The 26571-nt window shown below is 44.1% G+C and overlaps 1 protein-coding gene across 1 annotated transcript in view; it reads left to right on the top strand.

Moving 5' to 3' along the window:
* The window catches only part of PTPRT (protein tyrosine phosphatase receptor type T), a 765643-nt gene that overhangs the window by 179799 nt on the left and 559273 nt on the right, over window positions 1–26571 (top strand). Inside the window, exon 7 of the mRNA XM_065893296.1 lies at window positions 7310–7603. Within this exon, the coding sequence (XP_065749368.1) occupies window positions 7310–7603 (294 nt within the window). The remainder of the gene's footprint in view (window positions 1–7309; window positions 7604–26571) is intronic.

The raw sequence follows: 26571 nt of genomic DNA, 5'->3' as shown, positions 1-26571 counted from the left end.
CAAGTAATTTTTCTCCAAGGAAGGGCGTGTAGATAATATGTCTTCTGCATTTTTCAGAATCTGAAATTGTCTATCTACTGGCTTTCCTAATGCACCACAATTTAGCTGGCTATAAAATTCTTGGGACATGAAACATCCTCTTAGAACCTTGTGTGTGTGTTATACTATTGTGGTTGGGAATGCAGACCCCCCAGTAAGGTTTCCTTGGCCTTAAGCCTGGTTCTTTAAATTGCTAGTCCTCTGGCATGGGGCAGATTACTTAGTCTGCATCTCTGAATCATAGTATTGGCTACCCATAGAGTTGCTGTGAAGGTTAAATGAGTTAATATTTTAAGGCACTAAGAACAGTGACAGGTTCATCAAAAATGCGCAGAGCTCGTTAACTGCTGCTGCTGTCATTTGTGATGGTTATCACTGTTATCACCTTCACTGTTACATCCCAGTGTTTCAAATTGAAATGATGAACTCTGGACACTGATCTTTTAATCTTTTTGTTTTGTTTTGCTGGAGATCTGTTTTTGTCTAGATGCTTGTGGGAATTTTTCTTTAGTCTGGTATTTCAAAGTATTGCCAGTATGTGCTTAAGTTTGAGTCTTATTGATTTTTCCTGCAACCCACTGTGGTCTTCCTCGTCCACCAACTCAGACCTTCATTTAGTTCAAATAATTTTTTTTTAGCTGTGTCTTTGATTATTGTCCTGTTCCAGTTGTTTGATGCCTTCTCCCAAATACATCCAGTTCCCAGCTTGGATGTCCATCCGCTATTCTCTCTGCCACTCTCCTTTCTCTTTTTCACCCCTTCCTTGCCACCTCGACCTCTTATTTTGGGAAAACTTGTCCAGTATTTTCTCTGTCCAATAAAATGAGACATTACATATTTCTTGAACCTTGGCCATATGTCAGGCTAGGACACAAAGACTAATTCTAGTTGGCACAGACTGCTGGATTGGATGCGGTATCTACTTATTATGTCCTCTGCTCGGGGACCTCATGGACCAGAGATGACTGAGACAGTGGAGCCTCCTACTGACAGCACAGCCAGGGTAGAGTCAGTCAGTAAACATATCCACGTAGAATCCCTATGGGCCTTGGCAGACAATTCAGATACTTTTATAATTTGAACCATCTTTAATTCTAAAGATGAAAATACTGAGAACCACTAAGACTGGGTGGTATGTCCAGGGTCACACAGCTGACTAGTGGTGAAAGACAAAGAAAGGCAGACCCCGGCCCCAAGCTAGATTCCCTTCTCCTCTTTGATCGTCAGTGCCTTATTTTATGAAAGTATTGCCTGCCAGTGGGTAGAAAAATCTAACCATCGTGGTGCTTTTGAAATACCTGCTCTGTGCCTAGCCTTGTGATCTGAGCAGCAGAATTGAAAAGAAAAATGGGCATGGTTTGGTTCAAAGCAAAAGAAACGATGTTCCAGTTGGGAAAAAATGTGTGCAAACGTGTGGATGTGGGAATGATAAAATAGCCTGTGGGTGTGTGTGGTATGTTGGCGGGTGGGGTAGGGTGGAGTATTCCCGTGGACTCTGATGGGTCAGTAAGTGCAATGCGGTTGGAAAGGTGATCAAGTGGGAGGCACAGGGTGATAGACAATGTCAGAGGCCAGGCCGTATTCACCTTAAACGTGTCTCAGGGCTCACTTCACATCTTACCAACATTCAGTTTTTCTCAAAATATTTGATTTCTGTCTGGAGCAGACAATACATAATCGCAAAGCTTGCTCTCCAGCTATTTGAAGCCCTGTTGCTCTCTGTAGGAATTTCCGGGGAGTCAAACTGTTATAAGTGCTCACAGCAGGAAAGAGAAAGGCAGAATTGGTCTGGAGATTGCTGAGGATGAAGCAGAATTGCACTAAGGGGTCACTTCGCCACCTACATGTTGAAGGAGAGGCTTGACTGTTCGGGGTCAGTTGCCGCCCAGGCCTCAGGGATGATGGTCCGTGGGGTTCTTGTCCTCAAAGCGCTTTTATTCCCGGCTAGAGGGGGCCAGAGCCATCTCCCAACTCAGATCTCATCTCCCTGAAAACCAGGCTCCCTCCCTCTTGATTTGGTTCCAACCTTTGTCAGCAGAGAGGGCCATCGGATGTCAAACACTTGCTCCTGGCTCCGCACAGCTGATGGTGTGGGACCAGGTAAAGAGAGGGCTTGGTAGCTTCGTATGTGAAAAGACTCATGAATGAGAACTGATGTATACCTGAACAACCTCTTGTTAAGAAAGCTCACGGGAATCAAGCATCTGATGATGCTGATGGAATTGTGTGGACAGAAATGATACGGGATTAAAGGCTCGTTCCCTCCAAATATTCTGGGGTTCAGTTCCAAGTAAGATTTTGTGGCATTCTTCTTAATTCAAACCCACCTGCTGGGTTACAGGCACGCCATGTTTTTGTTTGTTTTTCTTAGACTTTTTTTTAGGTATCATTTGCATACAGCGGAATACCGATATTTTAAGTGTGCAGTCTGACGCGTCTTACACAGTTATAGTCAAGATAAGGACGTTTTTATCACCCCAGAAAGTTTTCTGATGCCTCCTTCCAGGAAATCACCCCACCAGCGTTAACGTGGTTCTGGTTGTTACTATTTAATCACGCAGATCAATGTGTAGTACATTTTAACATCCCCAGAAATTCTCTTATGCCTCGTCCAAGTCAGTACCTGTTCCCACAGGTAACTGTAATTCTGGCTTTTATCGCCGTAGATCAGTTTTGCCTGTTCTTGAACTTTTCATATACATGGAATCATTGTGCATTCTTTTTTGTCTTCTTTTGCACAACATAATTTTCTTTTGAGATTTGTCCATGGTGAGTATCAGTTGTTTGTTCCCTTTCCCTTGCTGTGTAGTATTCTGTTGGATGTATGTGTATCAGTTGATTGATCCATAAGCATCGCCCTAGGCCTGGCTTGTCCTATGATTTTCTCCTCTTCAGCAGCTTCTGAATTAACTTATTTCTCTCCTTATTCCTCTTTCTCTCAGTCCTTGAGCGAAAGCTGGAATGTGAGCTCCTGGCAACCAGGACTGTGTCTGTTTTGTCTATTGCTGTATCCTCAGTGGCTAGGACTGAGTGTGACATGAAGCAGATACTCGATGTTTATATAATGAGTGAATGAATAGGTGTGCAGAGTACATAGTTTTAAAAAATTGTTCACCAGTCTGGCTCTGGGTGGTACCTTACCAAGCAACTCAAACTACAGGATTCCTAGGACAGTCTCTTTGCTCACAGACTTAATGTGAATTTCTGGCCCCATAGATCATGCCCAGGTGTTCTCTGCAAGAGCTTCCCTAAGCTCTCGACTAGATTAGGCCCCTTCACAAGCCTCATAACTGTTCCTGTCACCCCATCATGACTCTCATTCCACATTATTGTCAGTGCCTCTTCAATTGGCTGCCTTACCCTGTGAGTCCGTGCGTACAGACAACCTGTATTTCTTTTCACCACTGAATTACACACACTCAGCACTCCGTCTGGCACGTGAGAGGCACAGAGTACACACCAGTTGGGGTTTCTTTCACAGGGAGTTTCTCTCTGCCAGGTTGTTCATCTCAAGACCCCACAATTAGACAAAGCCCTTCATGCACAGAAAGATGGATTTGAAAACATGGCCTGTGCCCATTCATATGTGGAAGCCCTAATCCCAGTGTGATGGTATTAGGAGCTGGGCCTTTGGGAGCTGATTAGGTTTAGATGTGGTCGTGTGTGCAGAGTCCCCATTATGGAATTAATCCCCTTGTAAGAAGAGGAAGAGACTAGCACCATGTGAGGACACAGCAAGAAGGCAGCTGTCTGCAAACCAAGAAGAGGGTCCTCACCAGACACTGAAACTGTTGGAACCTTGATCTTGGACTTCTCAGCCTCCAGAACTGTGAGAAATACATGTCTGTTGTGTACGCCACCCAGTCTATGGTATTTTGTTATAGCAACCCAAGCTACTAAGACAGTCTCTGTGGAAGATTTCTACCTAAGTTATAACATTAGATGGGTAGAATCATGTTTTTTTCCTTCAAATGTTGTAGCCCAGATGTTGAATCTGTGAATGTGCTGGGTGGGTCATAGTCATGGGAACCTAGACATTTACTTGGCGTTGTCCTGGCGAAATCTTAGCATGTTTATTTTCACCCGAACACTTGAGAACCTGGAGCCTGGAAGTACTAGGTCTATGACCCCTACATCAAGTTCCATTTCCTTACATGATTGTGCTCCCAGCCTTTAGCCCCTGCAACAAAGGGTCAGGGTCCCAGAGAAGTGTCAGCTATTAGGGGCATGTGGGCTGTCATTAGAATCTCTGTGGATTTCCTTTATTTTCAGCATAGACCCTTCAAGGGTTCATGAAGGGGCTTCAGAAGGGTTTGTGAATTCCTGAAATGATGTACAGAACTCTAGGTAGTAGGCTTATGTGCATTTTCCTGGGGAAAGTCTGGAACTTCTCACCACATTTTCATAAGGTCCTTTGTATCAACCAGAGTTAAAGACTACTCTTACAGACTTCCTTCAATGATCTTTCTGGTTAATTGCTTAAACATCTCAAGTACAAGAGGAGAAAACGATGGGCGGGAATGCTACCTGGGCCCTGAGTTCCAAAGCTGCCTACACCTCCTTCTAGCTTCATGGGCTCTCCCTGGTCCTTGGTCTCCTGTCTGATGACTCTGGTGGTTGGATTAGATGTCTTCATAGAGTTCTTGCACTGTCCGTCTGAACAGTTTATCTCAGAGAGGACGACTGATACAGATAAACACGGTCTTTCTGTGCATTATTTAAAAAGGTGGTACCTACCAAAAAAATCATTCTGTGTCTCATTCCTGCTTTTTTCTCTTTGAACACTAGTACATGTGGCTTCTAAAGAATGCCATTTATAAACCTGTAAGCTACTAAAAACAGGAAAAACAAGAGTAATCTGATGGCCTCTTGGTGCCAAGTACAGGAAACACTAGGATGTACTTCATGACAATTCTTGAGGGGTCAGAGGGAAGGATAGTCTGCACATGGACATGTAAACTAGTTTGTCATTTGAGATGGAGACATTTATATCCTCGAGGGAATGTTGGCTACTATACTTGCACCTACCTTCAGAAATACATGAAAAGGGACTAAACATTTGGAAAGATTGATGCTTTATTTTCTTTCTGGTGGTCAGCGGTTTACTGCTAATGCCTGAAATGGGAGAGCGGAAACCATTGTGGAAAGTCAGTGGAAGAGAGTTTAATGTAGCCCTTGCTCAAGCCTTAAAGTATTAAAGCCTGCTGATCTTAATTCTGTCCAGAGCTGGTCTGTGAATAATTATACTAAGGAATTGGACAGAGTCATCACAGAGCTATAAAATATCACCCGTGGGGCCTCATTGGAGGCTGATGGGAACTCTGGAGAGTTGATAATGGTGATCAAGGGTCTATATATTTAAAATGCACAGAGAATGAGCCCAGAAATTACCTGCCTGCCAACTTCTCTACCTGGAACAAATTATCCAAAAATCAATCTGCAAACACCTTTGAGATAACAAGGCCTTGAGTAATAACCTCCATGGCTTTGTAAAGAAAAGCATCTAGCTTGACTAGTCTGCTTAATTTCCTTCTCTGACCAAATGGCAGGCTATAATAGAGGCAATCTGAACTTGTCCCTGAAGATTTGCTTCAAGTCACACTGAGAAAATACTGTCCACCTCTGCTTCATAATGATTATTCTCTTTCAGGAGCATCTTTGTTGCTAGATAATTAATTAGAAAGAAAACACTGAATGCGCCCTATCTATCCCAGAACTCTCACCTGAGTTCCAAACTGAAACTCGTACCTGCCTTAGCCACCTGAATAGCTCAGAGGCTCTCCAAAAGTTCTTGAGCACAGCTAAGTGGTACTCCACCCCCAGATGCCTTCTCCACCCTTCACTTCCTAGTTCTACTCCAAGAATCAATAACTTGTTCATACCCTTTGATAGATAATCCCTTCCTGGAAGTTGGTCCTAAGAAAATATGAGACGAGATGGACCGGAATCATTTGCACAGAGATGTTCATTGCAGCAAGCAACTCAGGTGCCCATCGATCGGAGAATAACTAGTGTGATTATCTGATGGATTGTTCTATCACTATTAAAGACAGCCATGGTAAAAGCCACATAGTATATAAACAAAGTCCTTTGGATCTAATAAGTGAGGGAAGGAAAGAAAATCTACATAGGGTCTGTGTGTTACTGTAGCCACACAAAAAAAGGTTTAAGTATACGCATAGAAATTGGAATGGAACATGGAGAAATAAAAATGGTGATTATATTGGGTAGTAGGGAACGGGGCCTATCTTTTCTTTCTTCTCACTTCTTTATTGTTGTCCCACTGCCATTTTTTGCTACAAATAAAAATAAATATATCCACATTGATCTGTAGAAAATGGGTATCGAGAGGCAAACAGCTTTCCAAAGGGAGAGCTGGTCTTGAAAGGCATCAGATGTGGGTTCCATCCTGCCTTACCTGCTCCACTATCTTGGTTAGGTGATCTGATCCCTTGGGTTCTCAGTTTTTTAATTCATTAAAACGGAGGTGATAATGTCCGAAGAATTACACAAAGTGATGCAACTGAGATTTTCTGGTAAATAAGGATAAAGTAAATGATAATTTGCCAGTGAGCTAAAAATTGCCGGAAAGAGGCCACCATTCATGCTTTGCTGAAATTCTGGTCTGTTTAGCTGAAGTTACAGAACTTAATGGAAGAGAGATGGCAACACATAGGAGATCCAAGATTACTCAGCATGACTTTTCCCTTGACCCTTGATTCCCACTGGGGTCACTGTGGCCAGTGCCCCTCTCTCTGCTGGAGGAGATTGCTAGGGTTGAGGAAGAAGCTGAATTCCTGCTATGCCATCATCCCTTTGCTACTTAGTCTCCTATCACTATTTGGAAGAAGATCCACTAACAATCTACGTGTCCCTATAAAAGAAATGTTTGTAAACTCCTGACTCTCCTGGGTTTTGAACCAAACTCCGCTTTAGTAAAGGCAGGTTCTCATTTGAGGACAGAAAGGAGACTATTGCCCCAGGCATCTTTGCCGTGTTCAAGAAAAATCTTTTCCTCACAATGGCCCTCATTCTTTCCTTTCTTTAAATGAAGGAGGTACAGTTAGGTGTTGAATATAGTTACTTAAGAAATACTGATTCAGGTATTTACATACAATGATTTAATTAAAGTAGGACGTGAATGGGTTGAGAAAGGGATTTGGGCTGTTTTCTATGGCTGTCCGGAATTCTGTCCTTTGTCCTCACATGTTTGGAGTCTGCTCTATAAACCATTTGGGTCTGACATCCTTTGCTGATTCCTGTCTTTCAGAGCCTCCCACACCCATCGCCCCCCCAGAGCTGCTGGCCGTGGGGGCCACATACCTGTGGATCAAGCCGAATGCCAACTCCATCATTGGAGACGGCCCCATCATCCTGAAGGAGGTGGAGTACCGCACCACCACCGGCACCTGGGCAGAGACACACATCGTCGACTCCCCCAACTATAAGCTGTGGCACCTGGACCCCGATGTGGAGTATGAGATCCGGGTGCTGCTTACGCGACCAGGGGAAGGGGGCACGGGACCGCCAGGGCCTCCCCTCACCACCAGAACCAAGTGTGCAGGTAGGACTCTTCTTCCTGACTCGGTTTTGAGAGGTTGGGCAGTCGCTGGGCGTGACTGCTCCTGTGACAGTCGTTCCTCCACTTTGGTATGAGTGTGCTTTCTGTTGTGATAAAAAAAACACCAGAGTTTTGGTCTTGCCTTAGAGGCTCCAGAGGCATCTCTGGGGACCTCCTGGCTTTGACCGGGAGTCTAAGAAGCACCTGACTCTAGCTGTGTCATGGAGAGGTTCCTGGTCCTGACGGTGTTTCCCGGGACACTGGTTCCCTCTCTCTCTCCAAGGGCTTCTGGTGCCACTGGTGTGTCTGAGCCTTCCTAGTGCTGACAGTGTCTCTGCGGGCTCCTGGCCTTGTTTCTCTGAGGGCTCCTGGGCCTGCTTCTCTGAGAGCTCCTGGCTGTGTCTCTGAAGGTTCCAGGCTCTGGTTGTATCTCTGGGGGCTCGTGGCTCTGACCATGTGACCTGAGGCTTCATTTGGTCTATGTCTCTGAGTGGTTCTGATTCTTGTTGTGTATGTCAGGTGTTCCTGATTTTATTTTTGGCCCTGAGGATCTCTGGGCTGGGCCTGTGACCCTAATGAGCTCTTAGTTTTGACAGTGTCCCCGAGGGCTCCTGGTTCTGGTTCTGTCTCTGAGGGGCTCCTGGTGACAGCTGCATCTTGAGTGCCTCCTGGCTCTGAAAGCGTCTCTCAGTGGATTCTGGAAATGCCTTAGTTCCTGAGAGCCTCCCACCTCTGTGTCCCTTGGGGGTTTCTGGCACCTACCTACTTAGGAGTCTGGGCTGAGACTCTCTGTCCAAGGGTCCTTTGGATTCTACATCCCTACAGGCTCCTGGTCAGTGTTCCCTCCAGCCAGGCTCCAACGGTTTTTCTGAGGTTTCCGGATGCTGCTAAAGAGTTTGATGACTAGGGCTGTGTATGGGAGTGTTCTTTGTATCTATCCCCAAGAGCTCTAGGCTTCTGTGGTGTTTCTAACAAGGGGTGTTGTCTGGGATTGTACCCCTGACTGTACCCCTGAGATGTTCTGGCTTCAAATGCAACTCAAGAAATTAAAAGGACTCAGTGTTTTATGGGTTTGTTTGTTTTTTGCTGCAAATCACATTATTTATTTTATCTCATTTTTCCTAAGTAACCATTTGATGTAAGTACTTTTATCTCATATATAAATGAAAGAATAGAGACTCAGTATTTTTTAAAGTTTTATCCAAAGTCATAGAATTGGCCAACAGCACACTCAGGATTTGCCCTCAGGTTCCCTGACTCGAATGCCCTTGATCATGTGGTGTACAGAGCTGGGGGTGCTCCAGTGGGGGACCAGGGAGGTGGCAACATGAGCCATTGACTTCTGAGGGAAAAGGAATCCTTGATGGCTTCTGGGTGGGGAGAGAAGGACCCATCAGCACAGTGACTTCCATGGAACAAAAAAGTAAAACACAGTCAGTTCTGCTATCATGCAACATACGTGTGCCTAAAAATCATTGCACTATTCCAAGTTATGCAGTAAAAACCACTGGGCTTATGGGAGAAAATGGGGCTGGGGCACAGCACTCATCAGTGACACACCAAAAAGGGAGGAACCTAGTAAAAATGGCAGCACAATTGTACATGTGTTAATGGCTAAGATATGCGTAAATACTGTAGTACAAATGGGGTGTTACCGTGAAACGTCCTGGAGTTTGCCTGTGGAAGTGGTTATCAGAAAGGCTGCAGCCCATGAGCTACTGTGCAGTGGTGGAGGAGGGCTGTCTGAAAGTGGCAGTAAGTTGTGACACCATGTGTGGATCGGTGTGGCTTGTAACACACACAGTGAACGGAGGAAGCAGGTAGATGTTTGAGGTGGGTGCGTCTTGTGTGTTCCTATATGACTCAGTCCAGCTGGGTGCGGTTTTCTGCTTCACTAGTGTTTCTGTGTACAAAATCTCACATAGCAAATGTGAAATTCACGCTCTCCTCACATTGTTTCCTAATATATCAATCATGTCGGAAGACATTTGCATTTTCAAAGTAAGCGTTATAGCAGAATTGAGTGTAACCATTCTTAAATATCTCAGTAGTGTGTCTTGGTAGCGCGTAACCCAGAGTTAGTGAGTATTTCCTTTGCTTGGGAATATTCCTTTGAATGTTATTGAACCACCACGATGAACGGAGATGCCATTTTCTTGATTAGTTTCAAAAACAGGCCTTTGGTAAAATTCCTCATTGAAACTTGATTACAAAACTTCCTACTTTAAAAAGACATAAGGATATGTTATTAAACCAGGTAATACCTTATCTCAGCTTTGCAATTCAGTATTCATCCATAAAAATAATTGATTTGATCCTGCCGATGAGACTTTTCTCTTTCTCCAGGGTTTCCAGGGTTTTTGATCTTTATAAATGATATTCAGAGCGCTTTAGCAGCCCCCGTGGACTTATTTCCTGATGATCATATAACGCATTTTGAAATTCAGTCGCAAGGTGATATCTCAATAAAAATTTACAATCTATTACACACTGTTGCCGCGGCTGTGTAATGGATTTTACATGTTGAAAACACGATTGTCTGACTCTCAGTATAAAAATTATGTAGTTGAAAATGCTGTTTGTGGTTTTATATTTCAAAAAATATTGATGTTTAAGTAAGTTATGCCTAAAATCTTGAATAACCCACATTTTACAAAATGTGTCATCAAAGAGGTAATCATCTTTTCCACACTGCTACTGATAGTAGAATGTTCTTTGCCTCATAATTAATGTTTAAGAGAATCCCGGGGCTGATATCCACTTGTGGAGGCTGTTTATTGGGGTTGGTAGTCCGAGTTTTTTCCCCCTTTCTCTATTCTATTATTAATCATACTGGAAATGTCCTCATTATTTTACAAAACAGAAAATGAGAGAGTGTGGAGTGTGGAAGGTATAATTTCTGCCCAGAGGAATTTACAGACTGGGTTAAGATTCCGACAAAACAGCAGAGAGAGTAAAGCACAAAGTCAAGTATCGAAATAGCACACTTTGTGGAGAAAAACAAGTTGGGCGTGGAAAGAGCAATGCTGTTAAAATGATCTCGAGCAGTGGATTTCAAAGTTTTGTCCTGAACGAAAAGCATCGACATCACCAGGGGACTCGTTAGAAATGCAAATTCTCAGGCCCTGTTCCCTGACCTAGTGAATCATAAGTTCTGGGGATGGAGGCCAGAGATCTGTGCTGTAAGGAGCTCTCTGAGGGACGCTGATGCACACCCACATTTAAGAACCACTGACACAGTGTCATACCCAGATGCCACTTTGGTAGTATGCCCATTGTACTGCTTGATCCTTGAGGCAGTTCTGAGAGGCAGATGGGAAAAAACGGAGGCACAGAATCATCAGATGAAGCTCACAAGTCAATTACCTCCTAACAACTAAATCTCTTGGCCTAAGGAACTCTCCATCACATGGTTTGATGGAGTTTCCTCCTCAAATGTTCTCTTGAGGGTGGGACTGAGTGATAAAGAGACTGGTAACTATGGAGACAAGCTGAGCTTGAATAGCCTCCATGCACTGCAGCTATAGTCCTGTTCATCAAACGTCTGCTGAGTCCCTTCCACGTGCCCAGCTCTGTGCTAGGTACTGGTGGCAGAGGCATGCAACTGGAAGCTACAAGCTCAGGTATCAGGAAGATGCCAGGAGGCCCAATTCAGCGAGGGCAGGTGGCGATGATTCTGGTTCTGCCAGGTCTGCCAGGTCACTAGGTAGATTCTTGGAGCACTGGGAGCAGGTTCTAACCCTTAAGGGGAGAGATTGTCAAGAGTTTAGTTACAGTGCAGTGTCCCAGGCCAATAGTCTAGAGTTCACAGCAAGACCCTTAGCCAGTTAAGCCAGAGCCTGGACAGATTTACCAGATAGGAACCTAGTAATGTGAGGATAAGAGAAGAGAGCCATAGATGACACTCCCAGCCTTCTGGTTTGGGTGCCTGGGAGATGAGTGATGGAGCTGTCTTCTGAGATGGAAAACACAGAAGACGCTTTAGGGGCGAGAAAGCCAGCCCAGGTTTGAATATGTTGTGTTTGAGGTGCAGCTGTACAGCAGGTGATGGTATAGGTCAACCTGGAGCTCAGGAGAGACCAGAACGTTCTCTCTTCTTCTTCCAGGAGAACTACCAGGTTGCACCTGGATTTGAAAATCAAAAGGACATCTTTGTACCAATGAAAGCAGTTTAATTCTCTTTCTTCATGCTATTCTCTTGAGATGCCCCATTCATTTTTTTTTTTTTTTCTATTCATCATTTTGTTCCTTTTGGTCAGTTGAACCATTCGCCATCTTTCCTGAGATATAAGCCTGGGGAGCAAACATGATCATGTACATCAAAGTGCTTTGAAAACGCTCTTTAGATACCTGTAATGAAACAAATCCTTATTTGTTGCTATTATTGTTATGGATGTTATGATTATGAGTAATGATATCAGAACAGGAAGCCTTACTTGTCCACTTCTCTGGACTGACTGGCATTTGGAAGGGCGGGCCGTATTCTTTTGTCGTGTTTCATCATCCCGTGGGAAATCCCATTTCAGAACACAATGATCATACTGTAGTCTGGACTCTCAGAGATTTTCTGGTCTAGAGCAACAGGTGGTTTTCTCTGGCACAAACGCAATAGCGGATGTCCAGTCATAGGAGCTGGGTCCTAGAGGGGCACTCTGGTGCCCACCCAGTCTCACCTTGAATGCCACCTCTGATAGGGGTGCTCATGTTCTCCCATGGAAGAGCAGGTCACTGCTGGGGATCCTGGGTGGTTATTATTATTCACTACCCAGTGTTAGCCTAGTTATCATAAAACTCTGGATGGGGTCCTAGTTAGGAGCAGAGAGTATCCATTAGGTTGAAAGAGTAGGGGCAGTAGGCGGGCTCTTTGCATCGACTGTCTGGAGTCCACAAGGAGAACCAAGGCCAATGGCGTTGACGATAGGGCCCGAGGTCAGTAAGCGGGGAGGGCAGGTGAGAAGAAAAGAGGTGCAGACACCGTACTGGTCCAACCTGGCCCTGCATCTTTTCTGCAGGTACCGCTTTTAATGGCCCGAGCACCTGCTTGTTGATGTCTTAAAATGATCACTCAGAAACTCTCCCTCATTTTTACCCGTATCTGCCTCCATGCAACACTCACTTATGGATTCTGGTTTTACTTTCGGGTGACCTGTTCCTCCATATCTCAAAAACAGGTCTATAGCAACTAAAGTTTTCTCTCTTATGCTCCAGAAATCTCTTTCCCCAAAAGCTGTGTTTCAGCCAGACCCTGGGCAGCTCTCTTCACATCATAGCTATGGAATCACAACTCAACAATCCAGCAAGCCAAGTGATCATACATCCCCCTGTGATTGCTTACTCTTGTAAATCAAAGGGCCCTTGCCTGGGAGTCCATTTCATCGTGGTCTCACAGGGTTCAGGCTCTCTAAGTGAAAAGCGACTTGATACAGCCAGACACGCGACATGCACTGCTGATTTGGAGAGCTCTCTTCCTATTGCCTCCACCTGAGGGTTGATTGCACATTATATTTTATTTACATATTTATGGATTTCTACTTGAAGTGATATGTGTCTGCCCTGCTCTTTTCTCCAAGGGGATAAAAAAGAGAAATTCCAATTGCTGGGCTCAGTGAAGTGAGGGTAGTCATTAGAATTTAGTGAAAAGAAGAGGGACTTCAGAGCTAAAAAGATTCTGATTTTTATTTCAAGCTGGCACTTGTGAGCTGGATGACCATGGGTGAATTCCTTCTCCTGTCGGTGCCTCAGTTTCTTTTCTTCCATTTGTGAGAGATTACAGTATACCACTGTGTTGTGAGGCTTCAGTGAGACAAGTTACCTGCCTAGCAGAGAACCCAGGACACAGAAGCCCCTTTTAATGAACGGTTTTTAGAAATAATCTCAGGCCTGGGAAGATTCCCTTCACTGTAGCATCATGGACCCTGCTGTAGAGGATTTCTCCAGTTGCCATTCTCTTCACCTTCTCAGCGGTGGATTCACGCAGAAGCTCTGATGAGTGGCTCTGCAGGTGTTCCGGAGTCTTTGACGTGTGGCTGCAGGACCTAGAGGAGGCTGCGGTGGTTCTTGATAATGTGGGAGGGGGAGATGGGAATTGTCCTTTGATAATTCTGTCTCCAGTCTTAAGTAAGAGAGAGAAGCATGCTTTCCAGACCCTTCTGTCTTCTGGGAGGCCAAGGCTAGTGGGAACGAGGCCTTGGCAGACAGGGAGTGGAGGTGAGTCCTGACCCTCTGCAGTGAGCATCCCCAGATTGGTGTGTTTTTAGTCTAGCTTGCAGTTCTAGGGCAGAGTGGAGGGATAGAGAGAGGGAAAGAGGAATTTAGGGTCTAGAAAATAGAACAGAGCTACGTAACTAGCATTGTGAGGCTTTTATTTTGATTTTTCTCATTTCTGTAAGCGTCAGTTTCACTCTGTAAGGTGGGGGTAGCATAACCTGGCTTAACTCGTAGGGCTCTGAATTAGAAGTAAATGGAAACTTCCTTCTGGGCAGGATGGTGGTATGAGCACAGACATCTAACTCATCTGCTATGATCTTGGTGGGATGGTCCATAAATCTTAGGGAAACACAGCAAGGTTAGCCAGTAGAAGTAGAATCACCATTCCACCCAGAATCAAAGCAAAATTTAAAGATTCACGGAGAACTCATTAACACTGTGAGAAACTAGGGGAGGAGAGGTCTCCCATGCAGGCCATACCATGCTCAAAGGGACATTATCACCCGAGCAGTGCACTTGATCCCAGACTGAAGGCAGCCACAGAAGAGGGACTGTGGCCACGTCTTCCTCTAAATGACTTGGAGACGGGGTGCTGACTGTTCCTTCACTTCCCCTCCCTCCCCCATGCCAGTGTCTCTGCTGCTTTGACGCTTCCTTTCTTCCCTGGAGGGTAGGACCTTGGAGAGAGTTACCTCCAAGGGGCTGAGGAGGAGGGAAGGCCTCTTCTCATCACACCTGGTTCAGGAGCTGCTGCATGAGACAAGAAACGTCTGCAGAGGAGCAAAGCATCTGCTAGGGCACGAGATGTCCATCTCCTCTTCCTGTGGACCCTCTCCCCTCCCTCCCACTGCACACATAGTACCTACAAGTGGTTACCTTAGACCCCGCTCCCACTTGGCTTAGGGAAGAGGAGGAGAAAAGAAAGTTTTCTCAGTTTACACCTGCAATTCACAACCTCAGGGACTTTCATCCCAGCCTGTACCGTCTCCTTACTGGATGGGCTGAGCGTGGTATCAGAGCAAAGAGTGAGGGTCCAGTTGGACACCTCTTAGCAGTCTCTGGAAGGGACATCTGGAAGTGTCTTAGCTGTTCTCTGTAGAACGGGCCTGCGCTTACTCCTTACTCTTCTTGGTTTTGTAGCCTTGGGTAAAATTCCAAAGTGACGAGAAAAGCCCTATTAAACATCCTGTTACGTTTAGATTTTTCTGCGACCCTCTGCTCCCCAGAGAACTAGGGCCACCTGGGAGATGAAGTACAATAAGTCAGCAAACGCACCCTGGTGAACACTCCCCCGTCCTTCCTAACTTTGAAGGTTGAGTTTAAAGAAAAAGTGAGCCACAGAGAGGCATTAATGAGAATAAAAGCTAACAGTGTTTGTTTATCGAGCTAGCTGGACTCAAGACATGGCCCCCAAATATATTACAATTGGAAGTCAGTCATTCCTGTACTGATGGAAATCTTGAAATAACAGCACAAAAGAAAATGGATGATTATAGTAATGAAAACAGCAGCTACCCTTCAGTATGGTAGCTTGAGTATCTTCCGCGCACTGAGGGCCATTGTATTGAGCTTGTTACAAGTAACTATTTTATTTGTAATTCTTGCACTAGGAGGGTGGGTACAATTTCCTCCACTGACTGGAAGGTAAGTGACTGACCCAAGGCCATATACCTGCCGAAGTGGCCCAGCTGGGAATTGAACTTCTAATTACATAGCTGCAAAGCTCCAGCTCTTCCTCATATGACCCGTGAAATCCAGCATCATAATGAAAGCATAAGGCACCGTGATCAGAAATGCACCGATGAAAAAAGTTGGATATTAGAAAAACTATTGGTCTGATGCTTCATATCAGTGGGTCAAAAGATGAAACCATCTGACCTTCTCCAAGGAGACTGAAAAGTAATTTGAAAAAATTCAGCCTTCATTACAGATTAGAATTCTGGGTAAGCTAGGAATGGAAAGGCACTTTCTTATTTCTAGCAGAAAATGTTCTTATAGCCTCAAAGCCTAAGAGAATAAACTAAACCAAAAAAAAAAAAAAGAGCTATTAGAACTACTAAGAGATTTCAGTACTATGGTCGGACACAAAGCAAATAAACAAAAATCAATAGCTATATGCCAGTAATCACCATTATAAAAAAATAACAAAATGTATCCTATTCTCAAATGCAATTAAAATATAAATACTTAGGAGAAAACCAAGAAATGTGCAGAAACTATATGAGAACACACACCCAAAACTTTATCGAGGATGATAAAACAAGAACTGAATAAATGGAGAGATATATCATGTTGTTGGATTAGCAAGTTTAATATTGTGAAGATATCAGTTCTCCCCAAATTAATTTATGGGTTTAACACAATTGCAATCAAAGCCCTAATGAGATTCTTTTTGGAACTTGACAGAGTGATTTCAACATTGATCTGAAAGAGTATATAGGAGAGTGTAGTGAAGAACACTTTTAAAAGTGGTGGTTTGGCGAGGGGGGTGGATTTCACTGTGAAATACCTGTGTTTATTATAGCTATAATAATTAAAGACCAGGGCTTCCCTGGTGATGCAGTGGTTGAGAGTCCGCCTACCGATGCAGGGGACACGGGTTCATGCCCCGGTCCGGGAAGATCCCACATGCCGCGGAGCGGCTGGGCCCGTGAGCCATGGCCACCGAGCCTGTGCGTCTGGAGCCTGTGCTCCGCAACGGGAGAGGGCACAACAGTGAGAGGCCCGGGTACCGCAAAAAAGAAAAAAAAATTAAAGCCCAGAAAATAATCCAGCATAGAGTGAAACTGGCTTTCAAAGTTTATTTGCATGGAGAATTCATATAAGCATAGTATATCTGTAATTGGTTAATAATTTGGAATTGAAATAGAATGCATTGCATAGATATCACGGTATGCTAATAAATAAATTCTGGATCGATTAAGAAGTTAAAAGCAGAAAAAAGCAAGAACTAGAAGAAAATAAAGAAAATATTGTTCTGTATGAGGAAGAAATTGCAGTTCATTAAAAGGAAATGCATCCACCATTGAGTCATGGCTTACAAATTTATTATGAAAAAAGGAAGAAGAAGAAAAATCTCCTATGCTATACTAACAAAATTCAGAAAGCAAATAGGTAAACTGAGTGTGGAAAACTGTGACAAAATAGAGAAAAAAGGGATAATATTCTTACACATAAAGAGCTCTAATAAGTCAATAAAAATGTCATCACACTGATTTTTGTTTAGAAAGGCCTAAAAGGTATAAATAGGTAACCGCCAAACAATATATGAATGGTGAAAAACAAGTGTAAAATGTCCAGTGTCACAGATAATCAAATAAATGAATTTTAACCTGTAAGATTACCAAAATATATCTACTTTTAAGTGATAATAACCAGCGCTGTCAAGGACAAAGGAGGCAGGCATTTCTGCAGGTGGGTTAGCTGGCACAGTGTATCTAGAGGACAATTTGCTCATTTTTTTTTCTAACAAACTAATCAGAGCTGCTGAAAAAGAATTGTGTACGTGGAGGTCATCACTGTATTATTTATAAAGGCAAAGACTTGGAAATCACCTAACTGCCCCAATAGGAACATAGTTAAGTAAAGTTTTATGCATGCATACGGTGGAATTCTATGCCGATATTACAAACCATGTTTTCAGGGAATATCTAATGGCGTGGGTTCATACTATGGTAAGTTTAAAAAAAAAAAAAAAAAAAAAAAGCTTACAAAACCACATGTGTAATTACTGTCCCAATTTTTTGAAATATAAATACACAGGCCATTTCTCAGCTGGTGCCCATTTGTCAGTGAGAGCTACGAAGTATTGAGCAGAATCCCCCATTCCAGATCCTGCGCTTGGTTGGATCCTGCCCCGAAGACATCTGGAGACTCCCAGGGGAGCACCTGTGGCCCCTGTTCACTGCCTGCTCTGAGTTCCAGAGCATCACTCTGTTTTTCCGGGCTGTCCTAATGGGGTCAGATGTGAAACTGGCCCCTCTCTACTGCTGTCCCAAAGCTGCATGAGCACCAGGCTGTTTTCTGCAGCAGCAGTACCTCTCTTGATGCTTGGGAGGAGGGGAGGGGCACAGGCAAGAGATGACATTGCAGGGCTGACCAGCAGACAACTCAAAATCCTTTCACAGCCTTAAAAGTCCTTTCGGTGGGCAGGGATTTTTCCCGTTTTTCTCTCCTCTCTCTCCCAGATCACCTACAGGTGATACAAAGACTTCTTCTCATTTCCGGAGAGGTCCCCAACTTCAGGTCCAGTCCTGTGTTTGCACATCTTTTGCATTGAGGTGAACATTAAAGGGGGAGTGTAGGGAGAGCAGCTAAGAGATCTTAGCTGAGACCAAAGGCTTTCTTTTAATGGGACCAACCCTCCCTTAAAAAATGTATTTTAGTCTATGGGCTCTCATGCACACATACAGACAACGCATACCCTATATATGGTATATATTTACATTTATAATAGGGATATATGTGTATGTATGTGTGTATATATAATATATATATACATAAGTGAGATTATGGGTCACTGTAAATGTTTTCTTTGTTTTGATATGTTATATAAAATTTATAAAACTTGAAAGCAGGTTTCCCCCTTAAAGTCAAATGTGAACGTGAAAGATTATTATAAGTGTTAAAGCACTCTGTATAAATGTGAGAGATTATTTTTATCATAGTTAGTAAATCATTGACATTCTTGGAAGGTGCAAGAACAGTTGCACATTTGCTGAGCCCTGGGATGCAAACCAAGCTTTACTCCCTGCTCAGATGAGAAAGGGGTAGTCGGATGAGGAGTCTCCCTACAGCTCCATCTGAATTGGAATCCAGGTTCTGCCCTTAGGATGCTAGACAGCTTTGGGCAGTTTGCGTAACCTCTCTGATCCCGTTTACCCATCTGTTAAATGGGGATTACACTGCTTATCTCACTGGATAGAAATAAGGGTCATTAATATTAATGATGGCTAATATTGCAGTGACTCTGCTTGCAGCCCCAAAAAGGAAGGTACGGGCCATCAGCACCGTCACTACCAAAGCTTAGAGAGGTTAAGTACTTTGTTGCGAGTCATGAAGCTTACTTACTAGGAAGTGGCTGAGGTTAGAGCCTATCAAGTCTGACTCTAATCTCTGCTCTTACCCCACCTGGCTATATAACTGTAAGTGCCTGGTACAACGCCTGGAACTTAGTAGGTGCTTAGTAGATTGGAGCTTCAGGCAATTTAACAGCCTGGAGGCTCTCTCTCTCTCTCCCTGCTCAGGCCCTCCTCACCAGTAAACCCTAAGATCTTCACTGCAGTGGGTCCAAGGGACAAAGGGTAGCCACTTGCCGCTTCCCAAAGGGATCTGGGAGGGCCGGCAATTTCGAGAGCTTGGCGTGCGCCCTCAGCCAAAATTATGTCAGGGCCAGGGAGATCCCAGGGTGCCTTGCCCATCACTGGCCTTCTGGAATGCAGAGACCTCATTACACTAAGAGTGGAATGGCCTGTGCATCAGGGAGCACAAACCTGGCTGGATGCGGAGGGATTGGCTGCGCGTGCCAGAAAGCAGGGAAACCAGAGCGTCAGTCAGTGGTGGTTTCTAAATCATACGCACCACTGGCTTGACCCTCAGTCATTTTGAGCGTCTTAAGTGGAGCTGTGGCGGGAAGGTCTGTGGGGACCCAGCAACGAGTGGATGTCCATCCACCCTATAGACTTCCCTAGCAGGGGATGTTTTGAATCACTAGAAGCGTGTAACTCTTCCCACCAATCCTTTTCCAGCTGGGCTCAGGGCTAAAAGCAGGTACAGTTGCTGCAGCTACTATGGTATCTGCTGCTGTTCTTCCTTCTTTGTCCTCCTCATCCTTGTACTTGAAAAGAATAATGTAGTATCTACAGCAAAGCAAGTAGAAAATATATCTCATATACCAATTGATTTCTTTGTAAGTGCATATTCCTTTTCAATCATTGACCCCATTCTTATGTAATTATGCCTCATGTCCTATGTCTCCGCCTGTCACTCAACACCATAAAATAAATATTTTACGTGTTCTTAAGGAATCTTCAACATTGTTTTAATGGCTTCTTAGTGTCCCATAGAGTCTTAATTGCCAGAATTTGCTTAACAATTCCTGTATTGTTGGATATTTGGGTGTTTCCAAAATGTCACCATCTTCCTGCCTTGTAACCTTCTGTTTGAATGATATTCTAGGCTGAATTTCAAGGAGTAAGGTATTAAAAGGTAGAGACGTCCTTATGGCTTTTGCTGCATTTCACAGATTGCTGTCAATGAAATAATTATGCTATTTTTTTTAATGATATGAGCACTTTTAGTGTAACCCTTGACAAAATTATATACTGTCATCTTTTAAAAATTTGACCATTTCATAGGCATGAAGTGATATTTCAAGTCTGCTTTAATTCATGTCTATTCATAACCTCCACTTCTGCATTGCCTCTGCCTCGCTCACGTGTGCCAGCTGCCACGCTAGTCTTTTTTCTGTTCTTCAGAAACACCATGGCCACCCTCTTCCGTGCCTCAGGGCCTTTTCCCAAGCTGTTCCCTCTCCCTGGAACTCTCTCCCCACTCACACTCTTCACCAGCTCATTCATCCTTCTCCTTTGCATGTCGCTTTAAAGGTCACATCACAGAGAGACCCTACTTGACACCCTAATATAAGTTAGTCTCCTTCCCACTCCCGCTTCGAACAATTTATGCCACTGTTCACAGAACTTATCCCAGTTTGTGATTATCTAATTATTTGTGTCTGTTTGTTTATTGCATGCCTGTCCATTAGACTTTGTGCTTCCCCAAGGACACTCTAGCTTCATCCGTTCTGGTTACTAGTGCCTGGAATCGTGACTGACACATAGTAGGCACTCAGTAAATTGGTGTTGAATGCATGGATGTTGTGGAGATATACGTGCTACACTGCAGAAAATTTGGAAAAGCAGAAAAACACAGAGACAAAAATTTAAGTGACCCGACAAGGCATCTATCAGAGATAAAAACTATGACCAAGTTGGTGTTTCTAATAGTTTCATGTGTTACATTGAACTCATTAATTAATATGGGGTTTATGTTGGTGTTTGGGATGCAGTTAGGTTTCAACTTGCTTTATAGCCGTTTGACCTGTTGTCTCAGCCCCATTGGTGGAATAAGCTTGCAGTGCCTCAAGCAATGAGGAACTGGGGAAGGGAGGAGGGAATTCTTTATGGAGAAGGGAAGGAAGCTGGGAGCCTGACCCAAAGAAGGTTTGCAAAAGAAAGCCTGTCAGAGAAAGGAGGACCCTAACTGTGCATCTCCTGACCTGGCGTAATAGCCGGGCAGACATCCAGACCACAGTTCGGGAAACTCATTTTGGGAGGAAAACCCCAGGCCCTGTCCAAGTGGCCAGTGCCACCTGTGTTTGTAAATCCTTTACAATACTGTCTTTCTAGAGCCTTTTATAAACGTTATTGATCCTCATCGTGACTCTGAGACTAACTGGGATAATCACCACCATTTTACTCTAGGGAACGTGGAAGCCCTCAGGAGTTACGAGACCTTCCCTATATCTCAGACCTTGGGATAGCTGTGAAATAACATCCTGACCCCAGACTCTTATGACTCCTGCCCTCCGGCTACTGTCGAAGGTTTCAGTGAGCTGTGAATCCTGGATTAACCTGATAGCTTGGGGGAAAGGTGGGGGGGACAGGAGGAGGCAGGGGTTCTGATTAATTGATTCCTTTTTTGAATTTGAAGGTTAAGCAGAAAGTGCATTTAAAGTTGGCCCAGGCTATTTTATATAGGATGGTATATGAACTAAGTACAATAAAATTGAGCCCAGAGGAGTATCCCAAGGGAGAAGTCGATAATGGATCCATAATTGTCTTTTACAGTAGGGATGGTATGTGCCCTTGGCCCCTGCACCCACCCCAAAGCATTTAATCAAAGCCATGGCAGTTTAGGCATCTAAAGGCCTCTGGCAGGCAGTTCATGGCCATCCCGCTGTCTTGAGCTGTCCTGGACTCTGAACTCCCTGAGGACAGAGCCTTGTGCATTTCACTTCCGTGTCTGGCTGGTACATCCAGAAGTTTGAAGCAAGGATGGGCATGCATCCTCAATTAGGTGTGGCTAACAAGATGAATGATATTCTGTATTGCGGGGAGTTTAGGATTCAGAATGATTGGGCAACGGAATGCCTGTAATATGCCAAGAGCATTAAACTTCATTCTGGCCACATTTTTTCAAAGATACCAGATAAAAGATATTATTACCTAGGAGAGTTCTGGTCCTCTGGGGGTGAGCTGTAAACCCCATCATATGAACAGCCTGGAGGGATGCTGATCAATTATTTGCTTGCAAGTTAGAGAGACTCTGATACCTGGAATTGTTCAGACTTCTGTACGTGTTGGGAAGGTTAGGGCAGCTCTTCACATTTTCATGGCGTTTTGTAGTGATGGTGAAAGAAATATGTTTCTATTATTTTTGTTTTGGAAGACACAGAAAAACATCAAAAGAATATAAAAATCACCCATAACCCCACCACTTGGAGATAACTACTCCAAATTTTGGTGTAACTCTTGCAATGGTTTGTTTTTGTTTTTTCTAATGCAGAAATGTACATCTCTTTACACAAAATTAAGCCAAAGTGTACATGTTCTATAACTGATTATTTAGCAGTATATAATGAACATTTTCCCATGCACTTATTATTTTTACTTCAATAAATACAATAGGTATTAAATAGGTAGGATGATGAATAAAATAGAGATGGTCTTGGTTTTTATGGATCCTGAAACCAAGGGGGAGATGTATATTACATTGAATGTGGATACAGAAATACAGTCTGTCCTTAATATCTGCAGACTCCATGATTGCAAATTCATCTACTTGCTAAAATGTAATTGTGATACCAAAAGCAGTACTCACAGTGCTTTCACGGTCACTCACAGACATGCGCAGAGAGATGAAAACTTTGAGTTGCCAAATGCACACGTTCCCAGGTTGAACAAGGAGACGCCCTGCCTTCTGGTTTCAGGTCTCCTCCTGTAAATAATATCCTTTTCACGGTCTGTTTAGTGCCATGTTTTCCCCATTTGGGTGCTTTTTGTTGCTGATTTTTCTGTTGAAAATAGCCCCCAAGCATAGTGCCGAAGTGCTGCCTAGTGTCCCTGAGCGCAAGAAGGCTGTGATGTGCCTTCCAGAGAAAATGCATGTGTTAGGTAAGCTTTGCTCTGCGTGAGTTACAGCTCTTGGCTGTGGGCTCAGTGTTAATGAATTAACAGTGTATATTAAACAAGGTATCTTTAAACAAAAACAGACATAAAACAAGGTTATGTATTGACCGGTTGACAAAAACATTGTATCTGAGGCTCTCAGGAGCCTAGGAGCAATGGTTAGGTATTTGCTCATTCAGTGCAACTTTATAGAACGTAACTGTTGCAAATAGAGACAGCCAACTCTCTGTATATACAAATCAGTGAGGTGGGGGGTGGTCAGGAATGGAGACATACATTTGGCTCTAGACAGCTCTTAAAACTGTTGAAAAGTAATTTTCAAGACAAGGTAACATCACAACTCTCATACAGAAGTAAAATCAACATGATTTTATTTGATTCATTTACGAGGAAGCCGGTGAGGTGTCGCAACCAGTGCAGCGGAAAATCCAAAAACCAGAGACATTCATAGATGAGGAATGTTGACATGAATATGCAAACAGAGGCAAAACTGGCTTTCTTTTTTCCTTTGGGAGGGGAGAAGATTGTCCTTCCCTGAGACAGAACCATTTCCACGTCTGTAGACAAAAAATTATTCTGCATTGCTCTCAGTAATCTACAACTTGCAGGGTTTTAAAGTAGGTCCCATAGAATCGTAATCTGATAACAGGGAAACTTGTGCCCTAGACAATGCATAGTTGTCCACGAAAGCAGGTGTCCCCCGCGCCCCCAAGGCATGATGATGTGACCCATCTAGATAGCGTGCGGAGGTAAGAGAAGGGAACCCTGAGCAACGCCCCTACCGTGAGACTAGAGGTTGGGTTGCTAATTCAGAGTCAGCAAAGCAAACTGTGAAGAAACAGCTAGAGAGGCAGAAGGGAAATGTGGTGCCTTTGGGCCAACAGCAAGACAGAGGATGGAGAAAGGTTGAGTAAGACGCACTCTAAGAGGGTCCCCTTGGATTTGGCACCTTGGTGGCCACTGGTGAGTTACCATGAGCAGCTACTGAGGGGTACAAACCAGCAGAAGCCAAAGTAGCATAGGATAGGTGAAACAGGAGTGAGAAAGCAGAAATTTTGATTCAAGTCTATGCGTTTTTTTGTTTTTGTTTATTCAAGTCTTTGTTTTGATTCAAGTCTTGTTATGCTCTTAATATGGATGTGCCATTGATTTTATCCTAACTTGTATTTCTGGACATTTCTTTTCTAATTTTTCAAAAATTGTCATTAATATCCTTATAGATACAAATCAGTGAGCACATATTTAATATCTTTCCTAGAATCAATTTCTGGAAGTGTCATTGTCGCTGGGTCAGCGAGCGCTTCCAAGACTTTGAGACAGCTCCTCCACAACTGGGTCAATTTACACCCTGCCCTTAACAGCGGATGAGCCACTTTGTTTCTTTGGACATCTCATCTATAACTGTTATAAGTCTGCATTCTCTCTATTCTTCTCCATTTCCCTGAGACTGTAACTCTGCAAATAAGTCCTTTGGTGTTTGGAGCTGATAATCAGTGGCTTTTATTACTTCTTTTTTTTTTTTTTGTGGTACGCGGGCCTCTCACTGTTGTGGCCTCTCCCGCTGCGGAGCACAGGCTCCGGATGCGCAGGCTCAGCGGCCATGGCTCACCGGCCCAGCCGCTCCACGGCATGTGGGATCTTCCCGGACCGGGGCACGAACCCGTGTCCCCTGCATCGGCAGGCGGACTCTCAACCACTGCGCCTCCAGGGAAGCCCAGTGGCTTTTATTTCTTATCATCACTTACAAGTGGCAGCCCCCTATTTGGAGCAGAATCAGTTCTTTCCCTTGTTGGCATTAACACACGTCAAATATTTGCAGGTTCTTATCTTTCTTTAGGCTTGGCTTGGGCAGGCTCTGAATTTTTAGCCCCTGACATTTTCCCTTCCGGATCCATTCCTCTGTTTTCCTGAGGGCATTCCTGTCTTGCCTCAGCTTTTCATCCACTTAAGCATGGCCAGGCTTCTGCATCTCAAGAAAAGCCCATCTTACCTGGGCCGGTAGAGAGGATTTGCACCCTTACCTCCCTGAGGGCTGCATTGTCAGCTGTTTTTTAAATGAAATCTCTATCCAGCTTTTCGGATTGTATGCCCCCTGTTTCTCATCTCTCATTTCTATGCTTGTTGGTGTTTCTTAGGACTGTGTCCTCTGCCCAGTTCTCTCTTCATTACACAATACCCTCCCTGGGTATGTCTTACCTGTTCCCATGGCTTCAGCAAGAGGTGGACACATTCCCATCTCTCTTCTGAGCTCCAGGTCTACACACCTAACTGCTTTTTCTATCTGCCTTATACCCCTCTCACCCCTACAGCCTGCCTACCCAGTTCAGAAACCTGAACTCATCTGGGATCCTTCCCTCTTTTTCTCTCTCCTCTCACACCAGATCAGCCATAAAACTGTGCATTCTCCCTGCTTCTGCCCCTTCTTCTCCAATTTTATTCTCCTGTCCACATACGTCACTTGAAGATTCTTTGCCACCAGGATTCACTGAAGTCTCACATTGGATTTTACACCTGTTACCAATCTTGTCTTAACAGGTTTATGAGACCTGGTAAATTTCTAAGGTGGATTATTATTTTCATTTCTTTTCCAGTAAACTATGTTGTATTTTTAAATGTAATTTCATTTTGCTACTTCTGTATCTTTCCATTTTTGGTCCATTTCAATGAGCCCTTTCAGGGTGGGAGGTATTGATACATCTACAGACCCCATCGCCACTAGGATCAAATAGAAAATGACGTTATCGGATCCATTGGGTTGCCATGCTGAGGCAACAGTCTCATGATGACTAAATGAATTTAAATGCATAAGACAGTAAGTAGTACAGTAAGATGTTGCCTGTACCATCGTTCTTCAATGCCAGCAGTAGTAACCTTCCTGCCCTGATGTCAGTGAGCTTTGGAAGCAACAGGATATTGTGGGAAGGGTGTGATTTTCCAGATTCAAACTCTCATCTCACTAGTTAGCAGTGGTAGGACCTTGGGCAAGTCACTAAACCTCTCTGGGCTTTCATTTCCTCATCTATAAATTCAGAATAACACTGTCCATCTCCTTGGGCTGTCACGAGGCTTGAACGAATAGATACGTATAAAGAGGGAAAAGATGGTGATTTGGGGGTGGGAGTCTGGGTGTCTTGAACCGAGTGTGGTGAAGATACACTCTTTTGCTTCCCATCCCCATCTCCATAGAAACCCTCTGGCCTGAAGAACTTCACACCCTCAGTGAGCATATCCTAAGGGGGAGAGCAGCCCTGGGTGTCCGCTATGGAATGTTCTCATTTGTGGCCAGTGCCTCTTCCTTGTTCCACTGGAGCGTCCAGAGATGCTCTCCCTAAGTCCCCTCCCTGCCTGCCTGCCTGTCTGGATTGGGTTTGTCTTCTCCATCCTACACTCTGTGCTGGGAGGGGCTTATCATGTCTCCCCTGGACCCATTCACCAGCCTTCTTCCTGTTCCCACTTACAGTCCTGCCTCTCCCCACTGCGTGTCCTCACCACCATCCACCCTCCACGGGACAACCATGGTGACTGTTCCAACGCAAACCTGGCCTTATTTTTTCCCTGGTTTACATCATTCCCATG

Source organism: Phocoena phocoena, chromosome 15 (assembly GCF_963924675.1).
Source record: "Phocoena phocoena chromosome 15, mPhoPho1.1, whole genome shotgun sequence".
Lineage (NCBI taxonomy): Eukaryota > Metazoa > Chordata > Mammalia > Artiodactyla > Phocoenidae > Phocoena > Phocoena phocoena.
This window is presented reverse-complemented; position numbering and strand designations above follow the sequence as displayed.